This window comes from Porites lutea, chromosome 2, assembly GCF_958299795.1.
Source record: "Porites lutea chromosome 2, jaPorLute2.1, whole genome shotgun sequence".
Taxonomy (NCBI): domain Eukaryota; kingdom Metazoa; phylum Cnidaria; class Anthozoa; order Scleractinia; family Poritidae; genus Porites; species Porites lutea.
In genome coordinates this window covers 9,031,658-9,043,606 of record NC_133202.1, presented here as the reverse complement: position 1 = coordinate 9,043,606, position 11,949 = coordinate 9,031,658, and the positions used below count along the sequence as shown (strand labels likewise).

General features: G+C 42.5%; 1 protein-coding gene across 1 annotated transcript; it reads right to left on the bottom strand.

Annotated features, from left to right (window-relative positions):
- Positions 1–2,566: 2,566 nt before the first annotated feature.
- On the bottom strand, positions 2,567–3,040 carry LOC140925591 (uncharacterized). The gene is made up of 2 exons (XM_073375510.1): positions 2,982–3,040; positions 2,567–2,894 (listed from the first exon to the last, which is right to left on the bottom strand). The coding sequence occupies exons 1-2, from the start codon at positions 3,038–3,040 to the stop codon at positions 2,567–2,569; spliced, it is 387 nt and encodes a 128-aa protein (XP_073231611.1).
- Between the last annotated feature and the right edge of the window lie 8,909 nt (positions 3,041–11,949).

Here is an 11,949-nt window from a genome sequence, read left to right as displayed (position 1 = left end):
AACTTCAGTTACGGCTTCTTTAACAAAATCCTGGGTTAAAATCATGCTGCCTTAGCTGACAACGTTCCTTCGGCTGACGGCAGGTAACGTACTCCCTCTCGTCGCTCTAACATTTTCCTCTGTGCTCAGATTTCCCTTGTTGCTCAACTCAAGGGTTGAGGGTTATCAGTCGGCTTCTTCCACTTCAGCTGCCCATTTGGGGGTGGTTTCAGCTTTTCATTCTAGCTCATGTATCTCTTCTTTCACACCAAGAATCTTTTCATTCACACCAATGGGTAGTGGGGATACAATTCTATGCGCTGACCACCCAATCCTTGGCCAAGCGGTAATTGTCTTACATCTTGATTACCCGAACTGTTATGAGTTTCAGGATGCTTTCAGTTCAGGCCATGTAGAGCGCACATCCCTGCCGCATCGCTCAGATGTGTCTCTCGGGGTGATGGGCCGGCATCCCCCAACCTGCAAATCCTCCCGCTATGTACAAGAAACATAGAACTCAAAAGAACAGATCAAAACGAAGACCACTTATGCCTTGCCATCAATTTGGTGATAAGGATCCCAGTCATTTAAAAGCTGTGTTAATCACCATCTTTTAGCATCCTGATTCATGTAGCTGTTGGTTGTTTCATACTCAAATTCTGAGCTGCTGTGAACCATTGATTGGCCCTTTTGGATCACTGTATAGTGCATTTTTCTTTCCTTTTGTGGCTATTGTTCACTTTAGCTTGTTATATACAAACAGAAGCACTCACAACATCCACAGACTTTTTCTTCTCAACAGATGCCACAGCCTGACAAGCTTTATTAGCACTTTGTATTCGAGAAACAACAACAGTCTGCACCAGTGACTCTTGTTGACTCATGAATACTTTTCCCCGCGAATCATCACGGATTCCCAGTCCTTGAATAAATTGGTCTCACACTAGTTCCACCTTGAACGAATAAAGCGCTTCTGTGTAGGTATTTTCCTCCAATTCCACCCCACTATCCGCAGTCTTTGTTTCTGACCAGTTATCTGTTCTTCTTTGGCCTCATGTTCATCTTTAGTTTTCTCCTCTCTTCTTGTCTCTCTATTTTGTACATCTTCTACAAGTCCACCTCTCTCCATATTTGATATATTTACTCCCTTGTCACATTCACCACCGCGTTCGTGTTCTCCTCCTAGAACCATATCAGGAAGGGAGAAAAGATATTCACTTTCCCCTGGCACATTTACAACCTCACCAGGAAGCTCATCATAGGCCCCAACCTCAACAAGTACTTTTTCTTTTGTGATAATCACCTCTGGTCTCGTGTTCGTCTTCTCTTGTCTCTTCCCCGCTCGTCTCACCATTTTGAGAATCTTCACAACTGCAGGTTGTTGAAATGAACTACTTGAGATTTCCTGGAATGTCCCCTGACGTGTTCCTTCATTTCAAACGGTCGCTCCCACTGTCAGTGGAATTAGTTTGCTTCAACTAGTTTCAGCTATAGAGTGTAGCATTGCACTAAATCTCCAGTTTTAAAGGCAGTGTGTCTAGTGTCCTTATCATGCATCTTTCTGCCGATGCCTAGCTACTTGCAGACTTTACCTTACATCACGATGTGCAGTTTCTAACCTATCGTGAAGGTCATTGACAACTCCGAGTAGCTCCTAGATGGTATTGGATGTAGGGGTGCCTTTGGTTTTGATCCAGACTTGTGCTTGGCCCATATCAGACAACTGCTATGGCACCTATTCACTGCTTTAGTCAACCCTGTTCTCCAGGACCTGGCTTTTATTTTTTCTCAAGGTCTTTATCCTTCCTAAATGGCCACCTGCTGAACCATTATGAACTTCAGTAACAGCTTCTTTAAGAACCCCCTAGGATAAAATCATCCACATGATTTTTTGACATATTCCTACACTATAAAAATTTGGATTCCTATCTTATCCCTCCAAACATTGGAATTTTGACCCTATTTTTATAAAAAATGGAATTCTGACTTTATCCTTAAAAAGACATGGGAATTCTGATCTTATCCTTCCAAACATTGGAATTTTGGCCCTTTTTTTACAAGCATTGGAATTCTGATCTTATCCTTACAAACACTGGAATTCTAGCCCTGTTTTTAAGAACATTTTAATTCTGATCTTATCCTTCCAAATACTGGAATTCTGGCCCTTTTTCATAAACATTGGAATTTTGACCTCATCCTTACAAACGCTGGAATTTTCATCGTCATCATCATCAAGTCTCATCCATCATCCCAGTAAGCGAGTAAGGCCTGTCATTGATCTCAGCCACCCCAACCACTCTTTTTTTTTTGTCCTTCTCTGCTGCCATCTAATTCCCAGTATCCGTCTCATGTACTGGCACTGGAAGCTATTAAGCTTCCGTTCATTGTTCTTGGTGATCTTCCAAGTTTCACACCCATATAGTAGGACCGTTCGAACTTAAGTCTTGAAAATAGGCTTATCTTGGTTCTCCTTCCTATTCCTCTAGCTTCGTAGACCCTGGAATGCACCAAATGCTTTCTTCAGACGGTACTTAATGTCTTTGCTACCTCCACCCTCCTTTTCTACAATAGCTCCCAGGTATGTAAACTACTCAATGTTATCCACTTCTACGCCATCCACTACAATATTCTTCCTGCTACTAGTATACTCAGTCCTTAGTGTCTTGCATTTTCTCGCATTAAGTTTGAGTGCTTCTCTGGCTGCTTCCTCCGCCAATCTCCCAGTCATTTTCTGCAAGTCACTGTACGTAGATGACAGTAGTGCAATGTCATCTGCGAAATCGAGGTCCTCCAGCATTGCTCTGAAATTCAACCTTATCCCTCTTCTCTTGTCTTCTGTTGCCTTCCTCATGAGCCAATCCAAGCACAGTAAGAATAGGAATCCCGAAATTGCGCACCCCTGTTGTACCCCAGTCCTGATCATAAACCAGTCAGATGTCTCACTCCTGTCGACAACTGCACACTCAAAACCCACGTATATGCCCGCTATCTGTCACTCTTACCATCCTGTCTGGTATCCTATAACGTCTCGTGATATTCCATTGGCCTTCTCTGTGTACATTGTAAAAGACTTTTTTAGTCTACAAGGTGGGCATACAGACCCGCTCTCCACTCATTTGCCTGCTCAAGATGTTTTGTAAGTATAAAGGTCTGTTCAGTTGTACTTCTCTTGGGTCGAAACCCAGCCTGCTCCTTTGGAAGTTTTTTGTCTACGACTTTCTTGATACGCTCAACTGCATCCTACAGAATATCTTACTAATAACGGGTAGTAAAGTCACTCCTCTCCAGTTGTTGCATTCACGCAAACTAGTAAATAACTTAACAAGTTCCTTACTCCACACTTTCGACCACCTGTCAGTTTCCCAAAGCCTGTTGTAACAACTAGTCAGCCTACTTGTAGTGTCTTCCATGTCAGCTGTCAATAATTCCGGACACACCTCATCTACTCCAGCTGCTTTCCCTGGCTTTGTCCCCTGCAACGCATCCTTGACCTCTTGTAATCGTTTATTCAAACTTAAGTCTTCAATATACTTATCTTGGTTCTCTTTCCTATTCCTCTAGCTGCCCAGACCCTCCTTAGTCTTTGGAATGCGTCACGTGCTTTCTGCAGACGGTGCATAATGTCTTTGCTACCTCTACCCTCCTTGTCTACAATAGCTTCCTGGTATGTTAACTCCTCAATGTCATCCACTTCTTGGCCATCCACCACAATATTCTCGCTGTTACTAGCACACTCTGCCTTCCTCACGACCAAATCCAAGCAGAGTAAAAATAGAAATCCCGACATCAGGCACCCATTTTACCCCAGACCTGATTATAAACCATTCAGATGTCACACTCTCGTCGACAACTGTGAACTCAAAGCCCAAGTATATTTCCGCTATCACTCTCACCATCTTGCCTGGTATCCCATAACTTCTCATGATATTCCATAGGCTTTCTCTGTGTACAGAGTCAAAGGTCTAAGATGTTTCATGTAAGAAGGTCTGTTCAGTTGTACGTTGAAACACAGCCTGCTTCTTTCAAAGTTTCTTGTCCACGCCTTTGTTGATCTGCTCCAACCGCATCCTACAAAATATCCTACTAATGACAGGTAGTAAAGTCACTCCTCTCCAATTGTTGCATTCGTGCAAACTACCTCTCTTTAATACCTTAAGAACAAGTTCCTTCTTCCACAGTTTTGGCCACCTCTAAGTTTCCCAAAGCTTCTTGTGACAACTAGTCACCCTGCTTAAAGTGTCTTCCATGTCAGCTCTCAATAATTCCGGACACACCTCATCTGTTCCAGTGACCACTTTTATCCAATACCCTTTCATATCCTTAGCTACTTGCCCTGCCCGTTTTGTCTCCGCCATGGTCCTCACATTGTAGCAACCAATGATCGTCTGTCGCTTGGGGGAGCTATTAGGGGGCCCTATGGGACTTTGGGTTTCTGGCTGGCTTTGACTCAAGATCGTCATTGCAGCCCCAGCAACAACACCCCCCGTCAGTTTTGGCATTGGTGGTCCTACCAGGAGTACAAGACTCCAGCTGACAGAGCTCTAGGGGTCGTGGAGACACGCAAACTGTCTAACCATCACAAGTTGGTGACCCCATATGGAGCTGAAACAATCGAATTTTGGCCCTATTTTTATAAACTTCGGAATTCTCTCTTTCCAAACACTGAAATTCAGGCTATATTTTTATACACATTGGTTTTCTGATCTTATCTTTCCAAACATTGGTATTCTGGCCCTATTTCTATAAACATTGGAATTCTGATCTTATCCTTCAAAACATTAGAATTCTGGCTCTATTTTTATAGACATTGTAATTCTCACTTCATCCTTCCAATCATTTGAATTTTGACCCTATTTTTATAAATATTAGAATTGTCACCTTATCGTTCCAAACACTGAAATTCTGGCTCTATTTTTATACACATTGGTTTTCTGATCTTATCGTTCCAAACATTGGTATTCTGGCCCTCTTTCTATAAACGTTGGGATTCTGATCTTATCCTTCCAAACACTGGAATTCTGGCCCTATTATAAACCTTGGAATTCTGATCTTATCCTTCCAAAGATTGGAATTTTTGGCCCCTTTTTATAAACGTTGGAATTCTGATCGTATCCTTCCAAATACTCCAATACTTGCCCTATTTTCATACACACTGGGTTTCTGATCTTATCGTTCTAAACATTGGTATTCTGGCCCTATTTTTATAAACGTTGGATTTATGATCTTATCCTTCCAAACATAGGAATACTGGCCCTATTTTTATAAACATTGGAATTATGATCTTATCCTTCAAAACACTGGAATTTTGGTCCCTTTTTATAAACATTGGAATTCTCATCTTTCAAATCCTCAGATACTTGCCTTATTTTTGTACACATTCGTTTTCCGATCTTATCCTTCCAAACATTTGAATACTGGCCCTATTTCTATAAACATTGGAATTCTGGGCAAACTTTTATAAACATTGGCAGTATGACCTTATACTTCCAAACACTGAAATGTTGGCCTTATCCTTATAATTATTTGAATTCTGATCTTATCCTTCCAAGCATTGAAATTCTGGTCCTATTGTTATAAACATTCTTTTGATCTTGTCGTTTAAAACATTGTAATTCTGGCCCTCTTTTTATAAAATTTGGATTTCAGAGTTCATCCTTCCAATCACTGAAATTCTAACCCTATTTTTGTAAACACTGGAAATCTGTTACTATCCTTTGAAACATTGGAATTCTGATCTTATCCTTCCAATCATTGGAATTCTACTGTATTTTTATAAACATTGGAATTCTCATCTTATCTTTCTAAACACTGGAATTTTGGCCCTGTTTTTATACACGTTGGTTTTTAATGATCTTTAATCCTTCCAAACATTGGAATTCTGTATATGTCCACTATCACTCTCATCATTTTGTCTGGTATCCCATAACTTCTCATGATATTCCATAAGTGCGCATACAAACTCGCCCTCCACTCATTTGCCTGCTCAAGATGTTACTAAGTATAAAGATGTGTTCAGTTGTACTTTTCTTGGGTCCAAATTCAGCCTGCTGCTTTCAAATTTCTTGTCTACACCTTTCTTGATCCTCTCCAACCGCATCCTACAGAATATCTTTCTAGTGACAGGTAGTAAACTGACTCTTCTTCAGTTGTTGTATTCGTGCAAACTACCTTTCTTGAATATCTTAACAACTTCCTTTTCCACAGTTTTGGCCACCTCTTAGTTTCCCAAACACTGTTGTAACAACTAGTCAGCCTACTTGCAGTGTCTCCCATGTCACCTCTCGATAATTCTGGACACACCTCATCTACTCAAGCGGTTTTCCCTGGCTTTGTCGTCTTCAACGCATCCTTGACCTACTGTCATCACCATCTTCCTAGATCTATTTCCTCAATCTCCTCCGATTCTACTATCTCATCCTCTTCCACAGGATTCGTTGGGTCATCTCTGTTTAATATTTCATTAAAGTGCTCCACCCATCTCTGCAGTTCTTCTTTTGTTTCAGTCCTAAGCACCCTTTGTTTGTCCTCAACAACTATTTCTTGTTTCCGCTTTTTTTCCAGTTATCGACTCAGTAATGCTGTATAGTTCCTTGCCCCTACCATTCTCAGCGGCCTTTACCGCTGCTGCTGCCCTCTTCTCTACCAACCTCTGTTATCCTCCCTAGCACTCTGTTTCACTTTGTTGTTCTTCGCATCATTCTCCTCGCTCCTTCTCTCTTTTAGTCACTCCAATCGTGCGCCCTGCAATTTCAATTTTGCCTCTTTCCTCTCCTTGATCTTTTCCGATGTTTTGCTTCCTATCCATGGCCTACTAAGTTTCTTTGACCTCCCCAAACTTTCTTTGCTCCATCTCTGTACGTTGCCAAAATCATATCATGTTCTTCCTCCGGATCATCTATGTCTCCTAAAGTTTCAAATCTATTCGTCACCTCATTGTTGTGCTTCCTCCTAATCGTTTCACTTTGCAGTTTACTTACGTCAAACCTTTCCCTTACGTTCTTCCTCCCCTCAGCTCTTGCCAACTTTAGACGGATCCTCGTTTTCACAAGGTAATGGTCACTGTATACGTCTGTTCCTCTCATTTCTCTGGTGTCTAAATAGATCTTCTCATATTTCCATTCACTAGAACATGGTCAATCTGGCTTACTGTCCTCCCATCTGGTGACCCCCAGGTAAGCTTATGGATGTCTTTATGAGGGAAGTTTGTTCCAGTTATGACGAACCCATTTGCACTACAGAAGTCACATAACCTCTCTCCACTATCATTCATAATACCAGTGCAAAACGTCGACATAACCTCCCTTCTATTGGTATTGTTGTTGCGTACCTTAGCATTCAAATCTCCCATCACCACAAGCAGATCATTTCTGTTGTAGTCTGAAATAGTGTCCTGCAGCTGGTTGTAGGATTCATTCTTTTGCTCATCCATTGCATCATTTATTGGTGCATATGGTTGTATCACCGTCACGTTTCTGTACTTTGAGTAGTATCATGCTGTAATGATCATTTTGCTGATTGGCGTTGATTCCATCAAGGCTCCCTGTGCCCTCCCACTCTTCATGATGGCTACTCCTTCCCGTTGTACCTTATCATTTTCCACCTACACCACCTTCTCTCCACTCTGCAGTGTTACTGATCGCGTCCCTTTCCACCTGGTCTCACTTATCCTTAGCACTTGAAACCCATACTCTTTCATCTCCTTAGCTACTTGCCCTGCCCGTGTTGTCTCTGCCATGGTCTTCACGTTCCAGCAATCGATGATCGTCTATCGCTTAGGGGCTACTATGGTGCCTATCAGTCTTTGGGCTTCCGGGTGACTTTGACCCAATAGCGTCATTGCAGCCCCAGCAGTAACACCCCCAGTCAGTGTTGTCTAATTAGCAACGCTTTTTACTTTTTCCACGCTGTCTGACCAACGGTTTCTGTCTTCTGCGACCGCTTTTTCTACTTTCCAGCTCTTCCACCCAGGTTTGTTTCCCGACTGTCCTTTTTCAAGTAGTTTTTGGTCTTCCTCTCGTCCATAGACCTTTAGCCAATCCTAATGCTGTAAAGCAGTCGTTCTCACCCTCACTCCTTAGTATGTGACTTAGCCAGTTGTACCTTCTTTGCCGCAACTCCTCAACATCATCCACTTTTTCGCCATGCACCACAGTATTCTCCCTTCTACTAGCACACTCAGTCCATAGTGTCTTGCACTTTCTTGCATAAAGTTTGAGTCCTACTCTGGCTGCTTTTCCTGCCAATCTCCCAGTCTTTTCATGCAAGTCATTGAATGTAGATGACAGTAGTGCAATGTGATCTGCGAAATCATGGTACTCCAGCACTGTCGTGAAATTCCACCTTATCCCTCTTCTCTTGTCTGCTGTTGCCTTCCTCATGACCCAATCCAACCACAGTAAGGCTTAGAATCCCGACATCATGCACCCCTGTTTTCCCTCAGACTTGATCATAAAACAGTCAGATGTCACACTCCCGTCGGCAACTGTGCGCTCAAAGCACACATATGCCTTCTATTACTCTTACCATCTTGTCTGGTATCTCATAACTTCTCATAATATTCCATAACCTTTCACTCTACAGAGTCGAAGGCTTTTTCAAAGTCTACAACAAAGTGCGCATACAGACCCGCCCTCGACTCATTTGCCTGCCCTAAGATGTTTTTAAGTATTAAGATCTGTTCAGCTGTATTTCTCTTGGGTCAAAACCCAGCCTGCTCCTTTCGAAGTTTCCTGTCCATGCCTTTCTTGATCCGCTCCCACCGCATCCTACAGGATATCTTACTAATGAGAGGTAGTAAAGTCACTCCTCTGCAGTTGTTGCATTCGTGCAAACTACCTTTCTTGAATACGTTAACAGCAAGTCTCTTCTTCCACACTTTCCGCCACCTCACAGTTTCCCAAAGCCTGTTGTAACAACAGGTCAGCCTACTTGCAGTGTCTTCATGTCGGCTCTCAATAATTGCAGACACACGTTAAGTACTCCAACCTGCTTTCCCTGGATTTGTCCTCTTCAACGCATGCTTGACCTCTTGTAATCGCCATCTTCCTAGATCTATTTCCTTAAGGTCTTCCGATTCTACTATCCCATCCTCTTCCACAGGATTCGTGGGGTCATCTCTGTTTAATATTTCACTAAAGTGCTCCACCCATCTCTGCAGTCTTTCTTTTGTTCCAGTCCTAAGCACTCCTTGTTTGTCCTCAACACCTATTGCTTGTTTCTTCCTTTCTCCAGTTATCTACTTAGTAATGCTGTATAGCTCCTTGTTTCTACCATTCTCAGCGGTCTTTTCTGCTGCTGCAGCCTTCTTCTCTACCATCTTTTCTTGTCCTCCCTAGCTCTTCGTTTCATTTATTGTTCCTCACACTATACTCCTCGCTTGTTTTCTCTTTCAGTTCTTCCAATCTTGCACCCTCCAATTTCAATTTTGCCTCTTTTCTCTCCTTGATTTTTCCCATCTTTGGCTTCCTGTCCATGGCCTACTAAGTTTCTTTGACCTCCCCAAGACTTTCTTTACTCCATCTCTGTATGTTGCCAAAATCATATCGTGTTCTTCCTCCGGATCATCTATGTCTCCTAAAGCTCCAAACCTATTCCTCACCTCAGTGTTGTGCTTCCTCCTGATCTCTTCACTGGGCAGTTTACTTACGTCAAACCTTTCCCTCACGTTCTTCCTCCCCTCAGCTCTTGCCAACTTTAGACAGATCCTTTTTGTCACAAGGTGATGGTCACTGTATACTGTTCCTTTCATTACTCTGGTGTCTAAATCGATGTTCTCATGTTTCCATTCAAGTTTCACAGCGATATAGGAGGACCGTTTGAACTTAAGTCTTGAATGGACGTATCCTGGTTCTCCTTCCTATTCCTCTAGCTACTCAGACCCTCCTTAGTGTCTGGAATGGGCCACATACTTTCTCCAGATGGTGCATAATGTCTTTGCTACCTCTACACTCCTTGTCTACAATAGCTTCCTGGTATGTTAACTCCTCAACATCATCCACTTCTTCGCCATCCATCACAATATTCTCCCTGCTACTATCTCACTCAGTTCTTAGTGTCTTGCACTTTCTCGCATTAAGTCTAAGTCCAACTCTGGCTGTTTCCTCCACCAATCTCCCAGTCTTTTTACGGAAGTCATTGAACGGAGATGACAGTAGTGCAATGTCATCTGTGAAATCAAGGTCCTCCAGCAGTGAAATTCCACCTAATCCCTCTTCTCTTGTCTGCTGTTACCTTCCTCATGACCCAATCCAAGCACAGTAAGAATAGAAATCCAGACATGACGAACCCCAGTTTTAGAATAGACTTGATCATAAACCAGTCAGATGTCACACTCCCATCGACAACTGTGCACTCAAAGCGCTCGTATACGTCGGCTTTCACTCCCACCGTCTTGTCTGGTATCCCATAACTTGTCATGATATTCCATAGGCTTTCTCTATGTACAGAGGCGAAGGCTTTTTCAAAATCTACAAAGTGCACATACAGACTCGCTTTCCACTCATTTGCCTGCTCCAGATGTTACTAAGTATAAAGATGTGTTCAGTTGTACTTTTCTTGGGTCCAGACTCAGCCTGCTCCTTTCAAATTTCTTGTCTACACCTTTCTAGATCCGCTCCAACAGCATCCTACAGAATGTCTTACTAGTGACAGGTGGTAAAGTCACTCCTCTCCAGTTGTTGTATTCGTGCAAACTACCTTTCTTGAATACCTTAACAACAAGTTCCTTCTTCCACAGTTTTGGCCACCTCTTAGTTTGCCAGTGCCTGTTGTAACAACTAGTCAGCCTATTTGCAGTGTCTTCCATGTCACCTGTCAATAATTCCGGAGATGCCTCATCTACTAAAGCCGCTTTCCCTGGCTGTCCTCTTCAACACATCCTTGACCTCTTGTCATCGCCATCTTCCTAGATTAATTCCTCAATCTCTCCCAATTCTACTGTCTCATCCTCTACCACGGGATTCAGTGCTCACCTCTGTTTAATATTTTATTGAAGTGCTCCTCTTCTCTCTGCAGTCTTTCTTTTGTTTCAGTACTAAGCACCCGTTGTTTCTGCTCAACACCTATTTCTTGTTTCTGTCTTTCACCAGTTATTGACTTAGTAATGCTGTGTAGCTCCTTGCTGCTACCATTTTGAACTGCCTTTTCCGCTGTTGCAGCCCTCTTCTCTAACCAATTTCTCTTATCCTTCCTAGCACTCCATTTCACTTTGTTGTTGTTCACACTCTACTCGTCGCTCCCTCTTTCTTTCAGTTGTTCCGATCTTGCACCCTCCAATTTCAATTTTGCCTCCTTCCTTTCATTGATCTAATGTTTTGCTTCCTGTCCATGGCCTACTAAGTTTCTTTGACCTCTTAAAGACTTTCTTTCTTCCAAAGTGGGCATACAGACTCGCTTTCCACTCATTTGCCTGCTCAAGATGTTACTAAGTGTAAAGATTTGTTCAGTTGTACTTTTCGTGGATCTCAGCCTGCTCCTTTCAAATTTCTTGTCTATGCCTTTCTTGATCCTCTCCAACCGCAACCTACAGAATATCTTTCTAGCGACATGTACATACTAACTTCACTCCTCTCCAGTTGTTGTATTCGCACAAACAACCTTTCTTGAATATCTTAACAACAAGTTCCTTCTTTCACAGTTTTGGCCACCTCTTAGTTTCCCAAACCCTGTTGTAACAACTAGTCAGCCTACTCGCAGTGTCTTCCATGTCACCTCTCAATAATTCCGCACACACCTCATTACTCCAGCCGCTTTCCCTGGCTTTGTCCTCTTCAGCACAGCCTTGACCTTTTGTCATCGCCATCTTCCTAGATTATTTCGTTAATCTCTTCCGATTCTACTATCTTATCCTCCTCCGGAGGATTCGTTGGATCATCTCTGTTTAATATTATACTAAAGTGCTTCATGCCCATCTCTGTAGTCTTTCTTTTGTTTAATCAGTACTAAGCACCGGTTGTTTCCCCTAACCAAATA

What these genes read in the sequence shown, in the direction of transcription:
- LOC140925591 (XM_073375510.1), bottom strand. Translation starts at nt 3,040, where the DNA reads ATGTACACAGAGAAGGCCAATGGAATATCACGAGACGTTATAGGATAC. An exon ending in ATAGGATACCAGACAGGATG is followed by an intron (nt 2,895 to 2,981) that starts GTAAGAGTGACA and finishes GTTTATGATCAG; the next exon opens with GACTGGGGTACAACAGGGGT.